The sequence below is a fragment of the Dermacentor andersoni genome, chromosome 9, assembly GCF_023375885.2.
Source record: "Dermacentor andersoni chromosome 9, qqDerAnde1_hic_scaffold, whole genome shotgun sequence".
Classification (NCBI taxonomy): domain Eukaryota; kingdom Metazoa; phylum Arthropoda; class Arachnida; order Ixodida; family Ixodidae; genus Dermacentor; species Dermacentor andersoni.
This window is the reverse complement of record NC_092822.1, coordinates 56,666,755-56,690,993: the sequence shown is the minus strand read 5'-3', so window position 1 is coordinate 56,690,993 and position 24,239 is coordinate 56,666,755. Positions and strand designations below refer to the sequence as shown.

The 24,239-nt window shown below is 46.9% G+C and overlaps 1 protein-coding gene across 1 annotated transcript; it reads left to right on the top strand.

Annotated features, from left to right (window-relative positions):
- Positions 1 to 3,696: 3,696 nt before the first annotated feature.
- LOC129384039 (uncharacterized) lies at positions 3,697 to 23,597 on the top strand. The gene is made up of 2 exons (XM_055069108.2): positions 3,697 to 4,053; positions 22,852 to 23,597. The coding sequence occupies exons 1-2, from the start codon at positions 3,757 to 3,759 to the stop codon at positions 22,984 to 22,986; spliced, it is 432 nt and encodes a 143-aa protein (XP_054925083.1). The 5' UTR covers positions 3,697 to 3,756; the 3' UTR covers positions 22,987 to 23,597.
- The last annotated feature ends 642 nt before the right edge of the window (positions 23,598 to 24,239 follow it).

Below are 24,239 nucleotides of genomic sequence, written 5' to 3'. Positions count from 1 at the left end.
TACACTGTTTGGTTCCTTTTGCCGTACGTCTCGAACTACCTCACAACACGCATGCTGGAGGACATCGGTCTTGCGTCAGTCGAGCGAAACTTCCGGCATCACAAGTGCATGCAGGCGCTTGAGGTCACCTTACCGCTCGCCAAGTGGAAGGTTGAATACGATGGCCCCGGTGACAAGACTTATACGTGGCAAATGCTTCGCCTCACCACACTGTCCGTCAATCAATTGGGCACGGTATATGGCGAAGCTTTCAGGAACCTCTTCTCAGCAATCGGGTCTCGCTTAGCAGTGAATGCGTGGAATATGACTCTGACGTGGGACACTTTGGACCGCGCCTACGCCTACGTGCCCTTTCACACTAAAGCAGGGTTCTTCGACCTTTACATACGTATATGCATGGCAGGTATTCGCATATTGAAGAAGTCGTTGCAGCAGCCCAGGCTGACAGTCATTCACACGCCAGGCATCGCTACATCCCGCCTTTACCGGATACTCGTGGCCAGAGAAGTCGTGATAGAGAACTTCCTGAGGACGCCACCGCTCTTCGATCTGAGGCACCCATTGCCTGTCCTTGCCGCCTTCGTAGCCACCCTCATCTGCAAGGAGGTCGCCATTCTGGGACGATTTATTCTTTTCTACGACGACAACTTCAAGGTGAGTGAGTGAGTGAGGCCGATCACACTACGCGTGATCGTAACAATGAGCATAGCGTCATTCCTGGTCACCGAGTTACTTGCGCAAACCAGATGGACGTGCGCCATCCGATTTCAAACACGTTGGCGGGCTAGTTGATTTGAAACCATGATAGAGTGTGTACGCGCGATTGAACGTGGACGTGCGCTGTCTCGGTGTATTTGTTTATTTCTACGCCCTCGTTCAGTCGCGCACAAACTCTACCATGCGAGTTCTTCTGGCACTGCTTGTGTTGTAAGCGAATGTTGCGAATAGAAGGACGACATCTCACGTCTTCTGTTTGGCGTGGACATACATTGCAGACACATCGGCCACGGTCTCGTTCTGACGGTCCGTAAGACGCTTCGTTTGCGCATGCGCGCGCTAGGAGGAAAGGGGCGGCCAGGGCTGGTGTTGCGGGTCTCCGCTTTTACTGCGGCGCGGATGAGCGTGTTCTATCTTGGAGGTAATCGCGGTGAGTGCGAAGGCTAGCGGGCGCTGGATCGCTGATGGCTTTGCATGCGCTGTGTTCAAGTGCACGTGGTTTGCCCTGAAGGAAGAACCAGGAAGATGCGAATACGCTCGCCGCTGTTGCCACTCCCCCTCACGCCAGCGTTCTGACAGCGAGTGCCCACGGTGGATTGAGTGAGATTTGTTCTCATTTGTATGGGCGTGTGTGACACCGTACTCGGTAATTCATTTAGTAAGCGAATGTTGACAGCAGTTTTTAAAGCTAATAAAACGACTAACCTTAATGCATATAGTTGTCTAATAATTTTTTATCGGAATGAATGCTTCGACTTTCGGGAGAAACTGCAACCTTTTTTGACACGACTAGTAATTTGCAATTTCAATGGTAATACTGAAAGAAAGTAGCCTAGACTTTTCTGCTACTCGTAACGGTACCGTTTGTACGGTATACGCCCTCATTTATGTAGGCCTCAGAAACTTTGTAAAGTACGATTTGCGCACAAACTCTAGAAACCATAGCATCGGTTTGTAATCTGAATAAACGAGAAAGCATATATCTCTTATGAGAAAACTACAACACTAAGCCTTTCAGCTGCCGATAGCTTTGGGCTCTCCGCCGAGCCTACGTGCGTTATTTAACTAATTTAATTTCTCAAAGCGAAATGAGTCAGAGTATTTGTAAAATATAACTTAAACACAACCTACAGACATAATAGCATCGAATTGTCATTCGAATATGAGAAAACAAACGTGAATAGAAATTCAGGGACGATTACGAAAATCCCTAATGCGAAATACGAGCGCCACTCTGTGCGCGTTCTCATTTCGCGATATATTGAGACAAAGAAATTTTGAGAGACATGTTACAGGGTCGGCAATTGAGGAAAATCTGATCTGCGGGTCAAACGCGTCGGCTTCTACACATGACTCGTTGAAGGTTCCAGTGTAATTGCTGGTGCCGCTTGGCTTCCAGGAAGCAGTACGAGATTCGCGTCCTCCATAGAATGCGATAACAAAACAGTCGCAAGCGACGACAATTACGATAAATAAATTATAGGGTTTCAAGCGCCAAATGAATGATCTGATTATGAGGAACGCCGTACTGACGGACTCTGGAAATTTGGACCACCTAAGGTTCTTTACCGCGCACCTACATCTAAGTACACGGGTGTTTTCGCATTTTATCTGCACCGAAACGCGGCCGCCCTAGCCGGGATTCGGTTCCGCGAACTTGTGGTTAACCAACACCATAACCGCTAAGCAACCACGGGGGGTAACGATGAGAATCGAAGTAAGCGCTAAAGCGACTAAACCAAGCAAACGAAACAAGCGGGAGCGAGAGCTAACGCGAGCAAACGATAGTACGAAACGAGCGGTCCGGCTGAGGCCAGATACGAGTACGCATCGAGTGGTCAGGCAGCTCCTCACGAAACCAGCTTACCAGGCGATTGTCGTTGAAGAGCGCCGCTCTTATCAGTCTCCGCCGTTCGCGCTTCACGTCTTTCTACTGCCGCTCCGCGTTCGCTCCTTCACCATTCGCCGTTGAGCACGTTCACTCGGTTATGCCGCCATTGCTGCCGACGCAAGCCGCAGGAACGGGTCATTAAGAGCTGGGCTCTCAACCCATTATTCTATTACGGGGAAACTCAAACACGAACCTCTTATCCAGCCGTGGCGTTTAGGGTGATCACGCTATGAAAGTACCCTGTCAACTAGAGGGCAGCAGCTTCGCTGTAAAAAAATGCAGCAGATCCAACGAGTAGAATGTACAGAAGAGAAGCTTTGTGTGAGTGCATAAAGAGTCGAAACACAAGTGCGCGCATGCATGCACGCACGCACGCACGCGCGCGCACACACACACACGCACACACGCACGCACACACACACATACACGTAGCGCAATTCGAATCTATTCTACTCCGGAATAATTTACACCCCCTGGGCTTCTTTAATGTGCGCCTAAATGTAAGTACACGGGTGTTTTCTCATTTCGCCCCCACCGTAATGCGGCCGCCGTGGCCGGGACTCGATCCCGCAACGTCGTGCTGAGCCGCCCAACACCATAACCACTGAGCAACCACGGCGGATTTTTCACCTATCCTGAAGGGCTGATTTCAGAAATGGAACAGAAAAAAATTGGAATTGCTTTACGGCATAGCGCACTTATAGGTTGACCATAAGAAGCACGAAAGCGTGCGTCGTGGGTGTCATTGAACAGAATATTGAATGATGACCTAACATTTGATGTCAGTGTCCTGAAGCGAGAACCACAGCTCTGTGCTTCTTGAAAGTATACGGGATATCTTCTTTTTCTTTCGGCTTTCAGTCTTTGATGGGGCGGCGCAGCGCGATATATTTTGCAAGACGTTATAGTGCAACACTACAAGACGTCGTCAACGGCTTTCTACTTCCCGTGTTCGGGTTATAGCATTCTAGTATAACGTCAACACTATTGTGAGTCTACGTGGAGCTGCGCCTCAAAAGAGGGCCTTTTTCAAATGTCCTAATGGATCTTACTCTCGTCCAAACTGGAACATACGTATAGGCAAAAAAATAAAGGAGACTCATGGGGTACACTTGTTCTGACGCCCGCAGTACGGCCTGGCGAACCCGATGTTCCGCCAGCTCCAACTGCTGGTCACGGACTTGTGGCACTACGACGCGCTGCTCAAGAGAAATGTGCTTCGCGCTTACGACTTGCCGCGCGAGTGGCGAGAGCTCAGCGCTGCCAGCTTCGCAGCGCTCTTCGCCAGCAACATCCCGCGTCTGCCTGAGGCACAGACGTTCGCAAGGGTGGCAAAAGAGGCGACGGCCGCGGACAGACGGCCAACCTTCCGCGACATCCCTGAGGACCAGCTGTACTTCCTGGTCCGGTGTTTTTCGGAGTGTGGTGGTGGCCAAAAAGTTCAGGTGCGTTCAGAAGCTTAGCTCTACGGTATCTGCCCAGAGTCGTTGGAACATATAGATGGGAGCCCAGCTTGGGTTAAGGAGCTGCCGTTGCAAAGGTGTCGACCTTTTTCTATTGCTTCAAACTGACGCTACTTCTAAACTTCTGGTCTAACGTGCTAAAGAAAGGGTCCGGATAACCTGCCGCCTCAGACACAAACCGGCATTCGGCGGTCTTACAACACTACATTAAGCAGTACGCTTAGGCTGCAGCATTGAGTCCGCAGAAAAGAGGACCAGATTGTGAGGACCTCAGTGAAGACAGTTTTTTGTGTTGTATCTCACTATCTCGCCGTTTTTGGTGGGTCAACGACAAGTACCGTTATCTGTAGTCACTAATGGGAAGTAGCGGTAGCTTCGTTTGGTGGCCGCGAGCGAGGATCACTACACCGATGAATCAGACAAGTGCGTCGAGTGTCTGCTCGTCGCGCACGTGCGACTTGTTCTACGAGCTTCGCTTTTAACCGCGCTCTTTTCACCACTGTTGCGTTACCTGGAGCAAGAGGTGCGAATGAGCTTCACAATTTTATTTATGCGACAGCGTCAAACGGCCCATTGAGCAAGAAAGCCTGTGTGTGTAGTTTGTAGCAACTAAACGGCGCCTAAAGTATACGACTGGCTGCGACGCCATGCCACGAGCGAGCCTTGACGTAGTAAACCGGGCGAAAGGAAACACGTGCTGCCAGGTAAGAGCGACAGGCGTTGCGTTAGGGGAGAGTGCATCCCCGAAACGCCACGTCACTTTCACTCTCGCTTTTAGGATGCCCGCCGGCCATGCCCGAGCCAGCGCCGCATGGCTGCTACTTCTTGCTTGCTCCGGCAGCACGCACCGCTATGTATATTACATCACTCACTCAGCAGAACTCGAAGGACCGCTCAGTGGCGTTCAGCTAGATTTCAATCCTTCCGTATTCAGAACTTATATCTTAGGTGTCCTCGGATATTTTTTACGCTATGGCTTCGGATGTGGTCTTGGTGACCACCGCTGTGTGTATTCTGGGCACGTACTCTGGCACGATCACTTTCGGTGATACTGTCGCATGCGCCCTCAGGTGCAGGCTGGTTGGGTGGTTGAGCACATCACGTGAAGGCGATAGTATCGCCGAAACTGACTGTCCAAGAAGACGTCCGCTAATTGGGCAAGCCCGACGTTACCCTCGTCCACTAAGCACACACGTCTATGGCCACTTGCCTCATTAGCCGGTGTCTCGTGCAGCAACGATTCGTGCATTGCATTACGTAGACGTCTTTAGTTGAGCCTGCATATTTTAAGATTTGTTGCGATAGCAATTATAAGGACACTCCTAGCGAATTTTCACCGTCGTAATCACGGGTGGCATCAGTGTAGATTTGGTGGCCCGTATGAATTCGATCGATATGCTGGTTAGGTGCTATTATATTGAAAATGAAAAACTGCTCTTGCGAAGATTTATGGTCTTTACCCATTTATTTGTCAAAATTTTGGCTATTGATGAGTGTCATGAACAGCATTAAAACATTTTTTTCGCAGCATATGCTTTTTATTGTCAGTTGATAAAAACTGCCTATGGCAAAGAAGTCCGACACGGCTGTGGACGACACGAAGGGCGCGGACAAGAAGACGCAACAGCATAGGCTTAGCCAGTCATACCAGGAACAGCGTCTAGCCCGAGCCCCACTTCAGTAGCGCTGGCGATCCAGCTGCGGAGCTCGGCACGGCGCACTTCTTCCTTACAACTTCCCCCCTCGCTGAAGACGGAGACGCACAGGAGACCTAAGGCGTCGTGAGGACGAAGGGCTCGTGATACGGCTTGAGCCGATCTACGTGCACAATTTCGCGGCCTCGGCGACGCAGACCCGTAGGAGGCGTCAGAGGTTCGATAACGTGGTTAACCGGAGAAGTTTGGCGTAGAACCCGGTAAGGTCCATGGTATCGGGATACAAACTTGGAGGAGACACCTTGTGTCGAAGTAGGAGGCACCCACAACCAAACAAGAGCGTCAGGCGAAAACTGATGGTGGGGGCGCCCGTCGTCATGACGAAATTTCTGTAGCGCTTGTTCTTGCGTTGTAAGGGAGCGAGCTAGTTGCCGACATTCTTCTGCATACCGGGCGGCTTCGGAAACCGGTGTACCCTCTGATAAGTCGGGACGTTAAGGGACAATAGTGTCAATGGTAAATTATGGTTGGCGGCCATATAGAAGGAAGAAGGGAGACAAGACCGTCGTTGGCTGGGGTGCCATGTTGTAGGCGTACGTGACATAGGGAAGGATGAGGTCGCAGTTGGTGTGGTTGGAGGCGACATACATCGAAAGCATGTCGCCAAGAGTTAGGTTGAGTTAGGTTAAAGCACTCTGTCAATCCGGTTGTTTGCGGGTGATATGCGGTGGTACTCAAAGTACCATTTTTTCAATGTTAAACTACACTATTTTTTATCTAACGCCCCAAGACAGTTTTGGATGCACATAACCGAGAAAAAGAACCAGGTCACCAAAATCAGATTGAATGATACCGAGACCAGTGACAACCAGAATATTGCGGAAGCGTTCAACGAGTACTTTGCTTCGGTATTTCTACACGGTACTGAAGGCGATAGCCTAGAATTTTCAGGTTCTGGCTGCGAACTTCCAGACCTTTTTGTTTCCGAAGAAGGTATTCTTTCGTCCCTATTAAACATAGATATAAAGAAATCTGCTGGTCCTGATGACATACCAAATAATTTTCTTTTTAGATATGCGGAGTGGTGCGCAAAGTATCTGTACATAATATTTAACGAAAGTCTAAAGCAAGGTGTCCTTCCTAACGATTGGAAAGCAGCACAGATAATTCCCATCCATAAGTCCGGAGATAAACTCAGTATTAGTAATTACAGACCCGTCTCGCTTCTCTGCACCGCTAGTAAGGTGATGGAGCACTATGTTTTTAAGCACCTGAGCAGCTTTTTGGAAAACAATAATTTCTTTTCGGAAAAACAGCATGGATTTCGGCGTGGCCTATCTACAGTTACTCAGCTTCTACATACTGCCAATGAAGTCATGGCAGCGCTGGACTGCGGCGGGCAAATAGATGTGCTTTTCCTTGATTTTCAGAAAGCATTTGACCGTGTTTTTCACCAAAGGCTAAAGCTCAAGCTACAATGTGCGCTGAAAAATGAACAAATTCTTCGCTGGCTTGACTCTTATTTAACTAATCGAACACAATATGTCCGTATAGGAAACTCATCTTCTTCACCTGCTCCAGTACTTTCCGGTGTACCGCAAGGTTCAGTACTTGGACCTCTTCTCTTTTTGATTTATCTGAATGACTTGTCCTTTGATTCCCCGGTACGATGCCGGTTCTTCGCTGATGATTGTATTGTGTACAACAACATTCAATCACCCCATGATCAGACTGCTATACAGGATTACCTTAATGCAATCGATAATTGGTGTCAATCCTGGCGTATGAACTTAAATGCCTCAAAATGTACTCAAATGATGATTACAAGAAAGAAAGCACCATCAATTTGTACATATAAAATCAATAATGTAGCAATTAGGACGGTTGACAAATTTAAGTATCTGGGTGTAGTTATTGACTCGAAGTTAACCTGGAACGCTCATGTCCAATACGTCGTTTCGGCGTCGCTAAGGAAGCTATGGCTAATTAAACACCGGCTCAAACATTGCACTAGTAGGACTAAACTCGCTGCCTACACGACACTCATTAGACCACTGCTTGAATATGCCGATGCTGTCTGGGATCCCCACACAAAGACCGGTGTCAACAACATTGAAAGCGTGCAAAAGAAAGCCCTCAGATTTATTTATAATATTTATAATAGACGAGTCTCGATCACTGATCTCAGAACACGGTCTGGCCTCCCATCGCTAGAATTTCGGCGTAGACTGCATCGCCTACAAACTTTGTTTAATATCGTTAATAAACAAACAAAAATGGATCCCGACATATACATAAATTTTATTAAAACAAGAGAAACCAGACGCAAGCACAGCAAAACGATTGTGATGCCACCGACTAAAACTACTGCTTATCGCTTCTCGTTTTTTCCTCGAACTATAGCAGAGTGGAATGCTCTACCGCAAGAAGTCGCTTGTATGCCCTCGGTTGAATCATTTGTGTCTGCCGTACAATCTTTGCAATGAAGCGTGTTCGTTTTAGAATCACCATTTTCCTATTTATGTAAATTTTGTACATGCTGCCTTTCCCGACGCAATAGTCTGTATATTTAAGCATTTTTTTATGGTTCCTTGTAACCCATGTTTTTGTTATTTTGACTTGCAGTGCCGACTTTGTATACAATCACTCCTGCCTGGACTGCCAAGAGGCAGTTGGCAGTATCTAATAAATTAATAAATAATAAATAAATAATGCGGCATTCAGCGAGAAGTTCTTGAATGACATCGGCAAGAAAGACGCGGCCACGGTCACTCAGGAGTTCGCGGGGAGCGCCGTGACGTAGAACGAAGCGTTGAAGGAGGAAGGAGGCAACGTCATGAGCCGTCGCGGCTGGCAGAGCGGCCGTTTCTGCATACCTCGTGAGGTGGTCTACAGCTACAATGACCCAGCGATTACCAGCAGCTGTGTATGGCAGAGGCCCGTAGAGGTCTCTCCCAACCCGGTCAAAGGGTCGCGAAGGGCATGGCAAAGGTTGCATTGGTCTAGAAGGGCGGCAAGGTTCAGGCTTCTGGCATTGACATTCTGTGCAAGAGCGAATGTACTTTTGCACAAATGTGTACATACCGCGCCAATAAAACCTATGACGTCGTCTGGTGTAGGTCTTGAAGAGACCAGCGTGTACGCACTGAGGGTCGGCGTGGAAAGCGGCGCACACATCAGTGCGGAGCTGCCGAGGTATTACAAGCAGCCATTTGAGGCCGTCGGAACTGTAGTTACGGCAATAGACAATTCCGTCGCGGATGGCGAAGTGCGAAGCTTGTCGGCGTAAAGCTCGGGATGGGGGGCGTGTAGGTGAATTAGAGATGTAATCTATCAAAGATGAAATCCAGGAGTCCTTGCGCTGCTCCAAAGCCATGTCGACCGAAGCGAATGGGAGAAGTGGGTCGCCTAGGACGGACACACTGACAATGTCGGCGTGGACAGGCGAGCGCGAAAGAGCATCGGCATCGGCGTGCTTCTTGCCTGAGCGGTAGACAACCCGGATATCGTACTCTTGGAGCCTCAGTGCCCACCGGGCTAGGCGGCCGCAGGTATCCTTGAGAGACGACAACCAGCAAAGTGCGTGGTGTTCCGTAACGACATTGAAGGACCGGCCGTACAGGTATGGGCGAAATTTTGTGATGGCCCAGATGATCACGAGACATTCTTTTTCCGTGACGGAATAGCTGGCTTCAACTTTCGTCAGAGTGCGGCTCGCGTAAGCAACCACATATTCTTGGCAGCCGGGCTTTCGCTGGGCGAGCACAGCACCAAGACCAACACCGCTAGCATCCGTATCGGATTTCCGTGGGAGCAGATGGATCGAAATGGCGTAGTATCGGTGGTGTTGTGAGCAGGCGACGTAGCGTCGCAAAGGCATCATCGCAAGCCGCGGACCATGAGGAAAGATTGGGGTCTCCTTGAAGAAGCTCTGTCACTGGTGCCATAATCGAAGTGAAATTTCGAATAAAGCGGCGGAAGTACGAGCAGAGGCCAATAAAACTGCGCAAGTCTTTTAGTGACGTTGGCCTCGGGAATTCTGTAACAGCACGGAGCTTAGCGGCATCAGGGAGAACGCAGTCCTTCGACACGACATGTCCCAAAATTGTCAGCTTGCGGGCGCCAAAGTTACATTTTTTCAGGTTTAGTTAAAGGCCAGCGTCACTGAGACAGCGTGAAACCTGCTCCAAGCGGTGAAAGTGAGTCGGAAAATCTGGTGCGAACACTACTACATCATCCAAATAACACAAGCACGTGTTCCATTTGAGGCCCAGGAGAATATAGTGTCCATCATCCGCTCAAGAGTCACGGGCGCGTTGCAAAGTCCGAATGGCATCACACGAAATTTGTATAGGCCATCTGGTGTGATGAAAGCAGTTTTAGGCTTATCGTCTGCAGCCATAGGCACCTGCCAATAACCAGAGCGCAGATCGAGGGAGGAAAAGAACTCTGCGCCTTGTAAGCTGTCTAGGGCGTCGTCGTTCCGCGGCAATGGATAAACATCCTTTCGGGTTATTTTGTTTAGGCGACGGTAATCCACACAAAAGCGGATCGAGCCATCTTTCTTTTTAACTAAAACTACTGGCGATGCCCATGGGCGGTCGGATGGTTCAATGACACCACGCTTTAGCATGTCACGTACATGCTCATCAATGACGCGCCGTTCGGTCGACGATACGCGGTATGGTCGCTGACGTAGCGGGGAGTGAGAACCGGTGTCAATTCGGTGACATACAATAGTCGTTCGGCCCAGAGAAGTGGTATGGCTGTCAAAAGCAGGGCGAAATTTCTCGAGGAGACGAAGAAGGTCATGGCGTTGCTTGGGGTTTAAGGCATTGTCGATGACATGGTTGAAAACGTCTTCAGGCGATGTGGCAGTCACGGGACTACAGTAGAGGGTGCTGACCTCTGACGATCCAATAGGAAGTTGCAGCGTGGTAATGGTGTCGCAAGGTTCCACATTGCCCAAAGATTCGCCGCGAAGCAACGTAATCGGGAATGGGAAGTAATTGTATACAGGAAGGTGAGTCGCGCCAGCTTGAAGGCCAAGCAGCGCAGTTGGGAGGGGTGAGAGGTGGCGATGAATGAAAGCAGTCGAAGGTGTGAAGAGTACGGTAGCGTCGGAGGCAACAGAACAAGATACAGGTGCCAGAACGGATGCGTGTGGAGGTACTTGGATGTCGTCAGTGAGGGACAACTTTGTGCAGGAAAGCGAAACGTCATCAGATATGGCATTGCCAAGCGAAGAGAAGGCGACTTCTGCACGGGAGCAATCAATGACAGCTTTGTGACGGCAGAGAAAATTCCAACCTAAAATAATATAGTGGGAACAGTGGGGAAGAACGACGAACTCGACTGCGTAGAGCACTCCTTGAATTTCAAGTCTGGCGGTGCACGCAGGCACCGGCTGGACGTGCTGTGCTGTGGCCGCGCGGAGTAAAGGACCGAAGAAAGGCGTCGTGACTTTTCGTATTGAGCGGCAAAGTTTTTCGGCAATTACAGATATGGCGGCACCTGTGTCAATGAGGGCAAGCACAGAGACACCTTCAACAGCGACATCAATAACGTTATGCGGCGAAAGAAGAGGGCTTCAGCGTTGCGGCGATGACGCAGTTCTTGCCTCAGGAACTGCGCCACTAGTTTTCCGTGTCAGCTAAAGAGGGACGTCAACGCATTGGGGAGGGCGAGCGCGACGAGGAGAAGGAGAATGGCGGTCAGAAGCTTGACGTAGGTTTGGGCGGGGAAGGGGTAAATCGCGGTCAGGAGCGTAAGGCAACGGATGGTCGTACGCGGCTGTCCGTGGGTCGTCACGTGGATTAAGTGGACGGCGGCGGCACAGGCGTGCAACGTGACCGGGAATACCACACGAATAGCAGATGGGCCGATTGTCCGTTGTACGCCAGGGATTAATTACTCGATGGACTGGAGGTCGTGGCGGCGTGGGGGTAAAAACAGGGCTAGGCATCGGAGGCGGAGCCCGGAAGGTCGGTGGTCGTGGTCGTACGACGGCGTCGGCGTAAGTCATTGGGGCAGTGAGTTGAGGCGCCCGTTCCAGAGGAAGCACCTCGGACACTTGTTCTTCTATAACGTGTCGTAGGGTCGGCCTAAAGGACGAACTTGACTCCGGTGGGTTGGAGATGAGGGAGTGCTGGCGAGCAACTTCTTCCCGGACGAAAGCCTTGATTTGCGAGAATAGGGTGGCATCTGGAAAAGGAGGGGTCTAGCCGGACAACGATTCCTGATGGGGAACAGGACGGCGGGTGAGGAGGCGTTGACGGCGGAGCTCGTCATAGCTTTGGCACAGATCAATAACTTGGGCAACAGTAGAGGTGCTCTTTGAAATGAACATCTGAAACGCGTCCTCGTCGATACCCTTCATGATATGCTTGATTTTATTGCCCTCAGACATGGATGCATCGACGCGTTTACAGAGATCGATAACATCTTCGATGTAGCTGGTAAAGTTCTCACCAGGCTTCTGAGAGCGCGACTGCAGACGCTGTTCGGCACGAAGCTTTTGAACATCAGGGCGGCCGAAGACCTCGCTGAACTTTGTCTTGAACACCGTCCAGTTTGGGACTTCGCTTTCGTGGTTCCGAAACCAGAAGTGGGCAATTCCGGTAAGGTAGAAAGGGACGGTGGTAAATTTCGTGATGTCATCCCATTTGTTGTTCCGACTGACGCGTTCGTATGATGAGAGCCAGTCATCAACGTCGTGGTCGTCAGTGCCGCTGAAGATAGGAGGGTCCCGCTGGCGGAACGTGCCGGGGCATACGGTAGACTGGGGAGCAGGTGGTGGTAAGCTCGTGGCGCTTTCGGTGGTCATGATGGCAGGGAGAGTCCGGCTGCGCAATTCCAGGATTGCAGGAGACCCAGCAAACCTCCACAAATTATGGCAAAGAAGTCCGACACGGCTGTGGATGACACGAAGGAAGCGGCCAAGAAGACGCAACAGCGTAGGCTCAGCCAGTCACACCAGGAACAGCGTCTAGCCCGAGCCCCACTTCAGTAGTGCTGGCGATCCAGCTGCGGAGCTCGGCACGGCGCACTTCTTCCTTACATGCCAAATAATAATGACATCAAAATCGGAAAGTGGTGTGCAATTCCGCTGGTACTGCCACCAGTGTTCGTTACAGATTTAACATTTCCCTGGTCGTAGAGTAGTGCCGAAGCTTTGCCGTGAGTCACCTCTAGGGCAATGTTGCGGTTCGGCGCCTGCAACGCCACTGGCGGTGCTTATGGCGCTAGCGTTCTAAGACGCCTGTTAGCTGCCAGGACATATCCACTAAACAGTCGTTGTTTCCTGCACTGCTTCTAGCCACGTCGCAACCCCATAGGTGTAGTTACAACGCCGTCCTAAGAGCACAAGCGCAGTGCTATACCTTGCTATTCCTGTCAATCTTTCGCCCTATGGCCGAAACGGCCAACTTCTTCATGCATGAGCATTAATAGTGTGAAAGGGGGCAAACGATGTATCTGTGTTAAGTGTGGAAAGACAGTCGAGTGGCTGGGCGTTCGCAAATGGTCTGTTTGTTATTGGTGCATGTAAGCACAATTTGAGCATTTTGAGCATGCCTGTACCTTTTAGTCTATGAAAATGGTGTTTGTGAGGTTCTGTTAGGAGTGTACCGATTTGTGCTTTCCTCATGACTGTGCTTTCCCTATAACGTGAATCAATACCAATCTGTTCTTATTCCACTCCCCTGACGTCAAATGTATGTAATCACCGACGCAAGCGTCGGGCGGTAACGCGCAGCGTTGTTTGAAACGGCCAGTCAGACGCGCTTTCTGCTTGTAGGATGTCACTTTCTTTTGCTTTCAAATCGAATAACATTGGCTACATTGAGCAGATGTTCTTACGTAATTGGCTGAAAAGAGGCGAGGAGCACGCATAACTGGAGAGGGTTTTGATAGGGCTGAGGCAGCGCAGTGAACGTAGATAGCTGGATGAGCAGGGTGGTGTCGGCGTCTGCGACTGGTACGCTTCCCGTTACTTAGCCTGCCGTGGCTGTTCGAAAATCGCGACGGGGTGCAACGGAAGGTTAAAAATACCTTGAAAACGGATCCCCAGCAAAGTAGAATTGACAGATCCATGTAGTATGCGTGCCGCTAGGTCTCCATAATGTTATACTGCCACGCAAAATCTTGCACGCGCATAAATACATGCCCCCGGCAGCTCCGAGTAGCCAGTGCCACAGCGATCGGCAGGCAAGCATCTTCTATTCCTTCTGAAACAAGGCAGACTGCGGCTATTCAGAAAAACTTTGTGTTGTAGGGCATATCGATGAGTCTTTAACCCGTGCACGCCACTTTGAGGTGGTGAATTTTTGTCGTTTCGTGACGTCGCATGACAGACAGGTAAAGTGGGCGTAGCCCGAAAACGTTTGACCAATAGCAATTGGTCAAACAACGCCTTTTTCGCTAATGGCAAAAAACGTGTCGAATCAGGAATAATTACTTTTCTTTCCTGCGGTTTCATCATCATCATCATCAACCTGGTTACGCCCACTACAGGGCAAAGGCCTCTCTCATACTCCTCCAACTACCCCGTTCATGTACCAATTGTAGTCATGTTGTCCCTGCAAACTTCTTAATCTCATCCGCCCAAATAACTTTCCGGCGCCCCCTGCTACGCTTCCCTTCCCTTGGAATCCAGTGCGTAACCCTTAATGACCATCGGTTATCTGCCCTCCTTATTACATGTCCTGCCGATGCCCATTCCTTTGTTTATTTCAGCTAAGGTGTTATTAACTCGCGTTTGTTCCCTCATCCAATCTGCTCTTTTCTTATCCTTTAACGTTACACATATTCTTCTTTCCATAGCTCGTTGCGTCGTCTTCAATTTATCTAGAACTCTTTTCGTAAGCATCCAGGTTTCCGCCCCGCACGTAAGTACTGGTAAGACACATCTGTTATATACTTTTCTCTAGTGGGATATTGGCAACCTGCTGTTCATGATCTGAGAATGCCTGCCAAACGCACCCCAGCCCATTCTTACTCTTCTGATTATTTCAGTCTCATGATCCGGATCCGCGGTCACTACCTGCCCTAACTAGATGTATTCCCTCACCACCTCCAGTACCTCGCTACCTATCGTAAACTGCTGTTCTCTTCCGAGACTGTTAACCATTACTTTAGTTTCTGCAGATTGATTTTTAGACCCACGCTTCTCCTTTGCCTCTCCAGATCAGTGAGCATGCATTGCTGATGGTCCCCTGAGTAACTAAGCAAGGCAATATCATCAGCCAATCGCAAGTTACTAAGGATTTCTCCATGAACTTTTTGCCCCAATTCTTTCCAAGCCAGGCCTTTGAATACATCCTGTAAACACGCTGTGAATAGCATTGGAAAGATCGTATCACCCTACCTGACGCCTTTCTTTTTTGGGATTTAGTTGCTTACTTTATCGAGAACTAGGGTGGCTGTGGAGCTGCTATAGATATCTTTCAGTATTTTTACATGTGGCACGTCTACACCCTGTTTCCGCGATGCCTCCATGACTGCTGTGGTTTCGACTGAATCAAATGCCTTCTCGTAATCAATGAATGCTACATATAACTGTTGGTTATATTCCGCACATTTCTCTATCACCTGATTGATAGTGATAATATGGTCTATTGTTGAGTAGCCTTTACGGAATCCCGCCTGGTCCTTTGGTTGAGGAAGTCTAGGGCGTTCCTGATTCTATTTGCAATTACTTTAATAAATACTTTGTAGGCAACGGACAGTAAGCTGATCGGCCTATAATTTTTGAAGTCTTTGGCGTCCCCTTTCTTATGGATTTGGATTATGTTAGCATTCTTCCGGTATGCTCGAAGTCATGAGGCATTGCGTATACAGGGTGGTCAGTTTTCTAGAACCATATGCCCACCATGTTTCAACAAATCTGCTGTTACCTGATCATCCCCAGCTGCCTTCCCCCTTTGCATAGTTCCGAAGGCTTTCGTTACTTCTTCCGGTGGTACTTGTGGGATTTCAAATTCCTCTAGACTAGTCTCTCTTACATTATCGTCGTGGGTGCCACTAGATAACGTTCTAGCGTTAAACGTTGCCAGGTTGAGGTTCCAATGGCGGCCTGTCTCCGGAACCAGGGATTCTTAGCACCCTCTGCTGCGTCGCAGGTCTGAGCACCGCCCTGAGCAGTTGCTTCGCAGTTTCTGGGGACTGCGGGCCGCGGTTTGATTGTTGTGCTCATATAGGAGGTAGTGGCCAAGTTCTGCACTAGGGTTGTAAATCCTGCTCTGGTGAGGGAGTGCGTTACTAGATCTGGTCACCGGGGTGAGGCCACACTCCAGGCCTGTCTATGCAATTTTATCAACACGCGGTTTTTTTTAATCCGGTGGAAAATTGCGCGGTACCGGGATTCGAACCACGGTCCTTTTGGATGCGAGGCGCATGTTCTACCTCTACCCCACCACTGCACCTATTTCGGTTTAATCATACATAATCTGTGTACACGTCATATCAGATGCGGCTTTTCCACGGTTTTGTGACGTCCTGTAACACACAAGCGCAGTGGGTGGTGACTCGAATATTTTTTGACCGATCGTGGAGGACTCATTGCAGAATTGGAATAGAAAAGTTTGAAATAGCTTTAGGCTATAGGTGCCTCTGGTTAGTATGTTGCAAGTACTTCGGAAGGGGGTGTCGTGGTCTCGTAGTTCCTGAAGTAGCGTTTTCCTTTCGAGGTGTAATTTTCTTCTATGTAAGTACAGATCATGGTTGGCGAGGGGATCGAAGGATCCGGGCATTTGTAGTCACGGCATAGCGCGTTTGCTTTGCCATTTCCACCGATTTCCTGACGTAAAAATACCCATTTGGCAGTAACCATTAGCATGTAGCTTGAAGTAATCTGGTCTTTGAGGATGTCTTTATTATGTGCGGGTGGTGTATCGCTTGTAGATTTTTGTACGGCATCTTAGTTATGAGATAGTATACGATTATCGTTAGGATCCTGGTGGTGCGTTACGGTGCCATCCATTGCTCGAGTTGCGAGCGCCGTTGCTCCTGGAGAGTAGTGGCATCTACGCGCAAGTTGTGAGTCAGGTACTACCACGGCTGTCTGACCCGTTGTCGTAGCCCTGTCGAAGCTGGCATCCGTATGGCCTGATCGTGTCTGTTGCGGTGACGGATTTCAAGTACGTTCACGTTCCTGTTTTGGTCTTACCTTGCCGCATTGTGCGTCACAGGGTTCAGGATCTTTGGTGTCGGTATAGCGTAGATATTCTAGGAAGGACGTCCATGGAGGTTCATGGATGTCCATGCACATACTTAAGCGTTCCTTCCGGAACAGCTCCGTGCATATCGCGCCATGGTGGAGCAGACCGTGAACGACAACGTAAATAAACGCAATACTTTTATCTGGTGCTGAAAAACGCCGGTGGTTTTCCTTCGATCTCATCTCGTCCCCCACCGAGATGCTACGCTTGCGATGCCCCTGGCATGCACCTCATCGGGTGAGCATTCTCACACGATTTCAGCTATCAAGGCCGCTGTTTCTTGCTCAGCGCGAGTAATTCTGCTGCGCAGCTGCCTTGTGGTGCGACACCGCAACACAGCTGTGATGGAGGTAATCGTTGTGCCACGAGGAATGTAATGTATGAGGAACAACTTGATTTGGAAGAGCTCGCTCGTTTTGAACATAACGTGAAACATGTGTGAAGAGACGAAGACCAGGAACATGGTGGCTCATGATATCGCGTGTGGCTGTAACGCTCGATTTTCTGAGACTACCATTCTGGACAGGAGTGGCAAAGCCTCTTGTTGACTTGCACTGGAGGCCTTCCTTATTAAGACGAATAGATATTCGTACATAAGTGAGCCTTCTATTTCATTACTTGATGCTCAATTTGATTTCTTGCGCAACAGCCTTTGATCGACGTTTGCCTGGTTTTATTGCTCGGTATGCGCATGCGAGACAGGAAGATATAAGCGTGCAATTCATTTGTTCCATTAAACAGTTCTTTCTTTCTTTATTAGGACATAAAACATACAGTCAAATATTTTCTCAGCCCGCCAAAACAATGATGCTTTTGAGCGGGACTGGGCAGTGCTCTGGCCCAAATCACACAGTCTTGTGCTCTAAGAACAGAGGAAACAATAGGAAGAGAGAAAAAAATATGTACAATAGCAAAAATAAATTTCTTGTATGCGCCGCAAAGAGTAACCCGTAGTCCGCGAAAGCACCGATGCTTTTAGGCGGACCACTGTGTGTTTGCCTTCAACAAGGCACAACACAAGGACACATTTTTGAACCCTCCTCCCTTCCATGCCTTCCCCCTGTTCCTTCATCGCTCGTCTAATTACTTGTATTTTGTTCCTGCATGACCCATAGTTTAAGCAAAGACATATTGTTACGGGGTTAAGCAGCAAAATAAATGTACAGCACATCCCTCTATTTCATCATATGCAGTTGTCAATGTGTTGGAAAAGTAGCATTTATGAAACACTATTGAAAAAAAAAATACACATAAAAAGAACAGAATATTCTAGTCTGCATTATACAATTGCTAGCGAAAGTTCATCAGAAAATTCCTGTCACATGTTTTGCTTCTTATATTCCCAGTCACTTGCCAGAACGGTGTGACGCACAAAATCTTTTATTTTCCTGAATGACGATACTTTGGGAACTTGTGTTTTATTAGAGTAGAACGGTACATAAAATGATCGCGTTCTTTTACCGTAGTTCGTGAATGCTTTAGCCCGAACGAATGTTTGTCTTGCGAAGATCGCGGGTTTTGACGTTTTTTGTTTTAAAGGATTCATCGAAATAATGCTTCGTAAGTATCACGGAGAGAAAAAGTTGCTTAACACCAAATATACTATGTTCTGCCATCAGCTCACTGTTGCCGACGGAACTCCTGTTTGTTCCGTATGCTACATTATTCGTTATTTTTCGTATTATTCTATTTAACACGTTTAGCCTATTGGCGAAGCAAGTCTGTAGATCGTAATGCCATATCGTAATATGGTTTCCCCTAGAGCTTTATATACGAGTTTTCCTAACCGAACGTCACACACTGACCTGATTTTGTACATGACTGCACATACTGCTCGGAGCCTTACGGCTACATATTGTATGTGATGGACCAATGAAAAATTTTCATCGAAAATAACACCCAGGTACTTTATTTTTGTGGCATACTGCATACTTGGGCAAAAGCATCCAATGCAGTATTCACTGTGCAGGTATAGATGCGCAGTTAGCTGCACTTTTTTGTGCGGGCTGTGAAAGCAGATTAACTGTGTTCTTGCTTTGTTCACAAATATGCAGTTGTTCTCAAACCATGCCATTATTTTGTATATATCGTCCTGTAACAAAATAACGCATTCATTAATATGTTCATGGGGTAATCTTAAAGCAGTATCATCCGCAAATTGGTATAACTTTAAGTTTAGCGCTAGATGGGCTAAATCGTTCACACGCTAATTAAAAAGTAGTGGGCCTAGTACGGATCCTTGTGGTACTCCATGCTTTATGTGTATTAACTCACTGTCTATATATTGAATTCCAACGACCTGATAACGATTTTTGAAGTAGTCTTTAAAAACATCTATGAAATGCCCGCAGAGTCCTACTTGAGCTATTTTTCCAAGGAGTATTTCGTGATCTAACGTGTCGAAAGCTTTCTTCAAATCTAAAAAAATGCCCAATTACTATCTCATTTTTATTTATTTCACTGTTGACTACGTCTGCAAAGTCCTCTAGTAGTGTGATTGTGCTTTTCTTGCAACGAAAACCATGCTGTGAATTAGACAACAGATGAAGCTTTTCGCAAAGGGAAACCATGTTCTTGTGCTTAAGCTTTTCTAGAACACACGACAATGTCGGCAAGATTGCTATAGGTCTGTAGTTTTCGCACTGTTGCCTTTTGCCGTTTTTGTAAATTCGCCTAATCAAAGCTATTTTCATTGCGTTGAGAATCTGACCCGTCCTAAAAACTTTAGAGTAAATATATAGCAGCACACTCTTTAAACAAGCAAAGTTGAAAAATATCTCACGATATCTAATCCCATCATTTCCGGGCATTCTAGTAATGGAAAATGACCTTATTGCATCCCAAACATCGAGAACAGTTACCTCACTCAAATATGCAGAGTTGACGTTGCATTTGATTGTTATGTTACCTGTACCCCTAGGGGAATTTTCCTTTAGTTTCTGAACAGTATTAGCAAAGCAGTTAATAAATTCGTTTGCTATTTCATCCACTTGTCTTCCCGGGAAGTTATTTCTTATGGTTTCGTCTATGTTACGTTTCGTTTGTCTGCCTGTTAGGGAATTTGCTATGTTCCACGATTTTCTCAAATTAAATTTCCCCTCGGTCAGCTTATTACTATAGTATTTATTCCTTGCTAGCCTTAGTGAAGCTGATAGCTTATTTCTTGTTTGCCTAAATTCTTCTCTTAACTGCACGTCTGACTGATTAGCCCTACTTCGGCGCCACAGCTTTTCTTTGATGTAACTTAACTCTTTAATTTCATTAGTAATCCATGGCTTCTCTATTTTCCTTTTTTTCATAGTAATTATCTTTCGGCTTTTATCATAAATTGATTTAACTATGCCAGTTAGCTTTTCGTATGCTTGTAAATGATTTAGTGTTAATAAGGTGTCCCAATGATTATACTTAATTAATATATCAATCTTTTGGTTATCGAAGATGTGAAATTCCTGTTTAGTTCCCGCACGTGAATTCATTAACTCTTCACTAAATATTGTGAGAGCAATGAAATAATGGTCAGCAACTTTTTTTTACAATACTTGTTACAGGTTGTATGCTAGAAACGCGCGTTAGTATGTTGTAAATACATGACGTCGTAAGTTTGTTCCCTAAGAATTCTTCTCGTATAATTCCTATGATGTTATATTCTAAGCCATCACTTGAAATGAGTCAAATAGTCACTCACATAATTTTTAGTAGTAAAAGAGGTATTTATGCTGAGATCACCTACCAGGAATGTTATCTTTTTTCTCTAGTGTCATTAAGAGATGATGCAATTCTCACAAAAGTATGCCTATATTTCTGTCTGGTGGCCTGTAGATAGCGATGATTATGAATGATGAACGTGCACATTCGACTGATAACAGCAGCATCTCTGCTTCTTTGATAGTTATGGTCAGTCTTTCGCATAGCCAATTGTTCATAACGTATATTATAACACCTCCTCCTGTTCTCTCGTGACGGCATACCGAAAATTGTTCAAAATCTTTTATTTGATATAACGTAGCATTGGTTTCGTCGACATTCACTTCGGCCAGGATGATCACATCTAAGGAGTCTTTATATGGCTCCAAATAAAGCTCTAATAGATCCCAATTTTTGCGTATGCTTCTGATGTTAATATGAATCAGATCAAGAAATGCAGTTTTTCCTTCCTCGCAGGTGTATCTCTGCCGGTAATTTACCCAGCCTTTAATTGTGTTAGATTCTACTTCCATGTCTACGTCATTTTGGATAAACTCGCTTCATTTCCAATTCTGATAACACCGGCTCCTTCTTGTTTTCTTACGAATACTTTACCATTCTTCACCCACGCGAACTTGTACGACTTTTCCTTAGCTGCATTCTTAGCCATCCACAACAACTTCCTCGCATATGATGTCAGGTTTTCATTAACGAAGACTTTATCGGACTTTAGCTGAAGTTTTTTGGCTAGCCAGGCATCTCTAATTGAACTGCTAGAGAACCTAACGAGTATAGGCGGTATCGCCCCTGTCCGAACTCTAATTCTGTGAATTGCCTCTAGCTGTACGTCCATTGGCTTAGTCAGACCCAATTTGACAGCACAATTGTTCAAGATATCTCTCAGGTTTTCATTGTTTGACTGAGCTATTCCGTGGTTTTCCATATTACTTCTCCGAGAGTACTCTTCTAAACTTTCAATCGTTAGTTTCATCTGCGCGACCTCATCTGCCAGACTGTTTCTTCTTTTTCTGTTTGAATCGCTTTCAGTAGCGTGTCGTACTGCGAAGAAATGTGTTTGAGCGAGCCCTCCATTCCTACAATATGCTTATGTTGTTCCTCCAGTTTAAACAGTGTGTCATTATGTTTCAGCATTTGTGTTTCAGCAGTTCTAATTTTGCTAGGCGTTCCAACATATCGCTGAACTTCGCCGACAGTGACTCAATTGAAGCCATGACATCGTTCAGTGAAGGCTCTTTCATCGCTGCCTTTTCATTATCGTTTTATGCTGTTCATGCGCTGTCTTGCGAACCCGAGTGTCGGCCGCTTTGCAAGTTTGGCATGTCCAAGAATCAATGTCAGAGTTTTTGATGTGGCATTCAGCAATTTTTTTTTCTAATTGGCGGCTTGAATCAATAATCTGCTCGTTACAGTCACAAAACGTTAAAGTTTTCTTATTTTTCTAATTTTTTTTTTGTCGCAACGACCCGGACAACATATGCTGCAAGGGTTGGAGAGAATGGCGATTCCTCCATCTCCATGTATTAAATAACGTGAACATGACGAGTGCCTTGAACATAGCACCTGCGAGAACAAGACGCGGCTTTGCCGCACAACATCCAATCGCAATATAGCGCATTCTTTCTGTTTTTTTCAACTAGAGAAGAATCAGACGTTAAGTTACGCTGAATTCGCATACTTATTTAACGTATACAGTATTTCTACGTCAGGATATTGTCATTATTCAAGCGTCACGAAAAGTTTCCCGTGGACGTTTCGTAGGTCCCAGGGTGCTCTTCATTCTACCAGCACGAGTTTCTTTGCGTGCTTTGTATTCTAGAGTTTTACATGCCAAAACCACGATTTTATTATGAGAAACGCCGTAGTGGGGCGACTCCTCATTAATTCTGACCACCAGGATATCTTTAGTGTGCCCACAATGCACGCAACACGCGCGTTTTTGCATTTCGCCCCTATCGAAATGTGGCTGCCGTGTCCGGGATTGGATCCTGCGGCCTCGTGCTTAGCATAAATCCGCAGGATGCCTGGCATGCTGCGATTCGCCACGACTCGCTAAGCGCATCGTTACACCGGGGTCCTTCAATGCTTAAAAAGTATTGAAGGGCCCTGCTTATATACTTTCTTATCGCTGCCAACGTTTCACGGTTCTGGCGAAACTGCAAGTTTCTTTTTTCTGTCTCATTATCACCTTTTTGTTTTCGCAGAGAGCCATGTGTAACTTGGCTATGCCTGCAATACCAGCCTTCAGGCGAGCCTTCAAGTGTAAGCCCCACCATCGACTGGTGACCAACTTCACTTGGTCCGAACCAACATCGACCACAGGCAGTGCTTCACCGTAGTGCAACTAAGTGCTGAACTTTGGCGTCTATGAACAAGGAACAAGGCTTCTTCAAGACTGCACCATTATAGATAATGCACAGAATGTCGCGCAATTTGGCCATGTGGTCTATAGGACTGTTTAGCTTTTTATTAAGGAGCAGCTTAAGAATTAGTGTGCAGTCAAAGCAATGACAACTCTTTTAAGGACATGCAGAAAGGTTTTTCTGAGCTATCTTTCCACCCCCGTTGTCTTGCTTCGAATGTGTTTTCTCGCAACTATTCTGTGAAGTTTAGTCCTCGAGCAGTTTTCTTTTGTTGTTGTTTGGAAACTTGTTCACGATTCTTTTACTTTTTGGCACAACCTTAACTTTACGCGAATCGCATTTCATGATTGTATGTTAATAGCGCGCACACTTTTCCGTTATTGCGCTGCAGTCGCCAGAAAAACGCGCATTTCTGCTTGAGGTTTCAGGGCATAGCTGGCAACTTTCTTTAACTTTTTAAAGCGCTTGGGTTATAAAAACATTTGGGCATTGGATGCACAAAGCGTTAACGTGAGTAATGCAACATCACGTTTTCGACATTACTTCGTATTGAGTGCGAGCACGTGCTGCAGGTGACGCGCACCCAGTGAATTCACTCGCGAAATGATGACGTGTTTTTCATTGCAAATTCGTGGTGTATAAGCCATGCTTTTGGTATTGAAGCAGTCCTATGACGGTCTGCGAATACAAGAAGTTGGAACAAGACAAAGGGCAGGGGGAGAAAAGAAAATATAAAGATGTGCGATAACCAAAATAGTCTGTGTTGTGAGGCTACTAAGTAGTTTTATTACATATTTTGGCGCAGCCAACTGGAAACAAAAACAAAAGAAAAAACAAGCAAGAAACAAAAGAGTATGTTTAATCATGTCATAAATGCCATATTAACAACGTAGAATTTAAACAACCGACGCAAAAAAATTGCTATAGCACAATATTCTAACACGCCATTTGAGCTTATTCGTCTAGACTTCGAGGAACTGCCAAAAAGGCTGAAGGAGTTAAGAAGACAAGCCTTCCTGTTGTGCATTGATGAGGGCACTAGGATGAATGCGGCAAGACCTGGTAAAGAAGATGCTAACAGCGTAATTTCATTTTTGAACCGGAAAATGTTTGACAATGTAAAATTAATTTTCTCCGACAATGGACTTGGTTTCCGAAGTCGTCGGCTACAGGAACGGGCTGACAAGCGCAACATCAAGTTACCGTTCACCGCGCCCTGATCCGGGCTA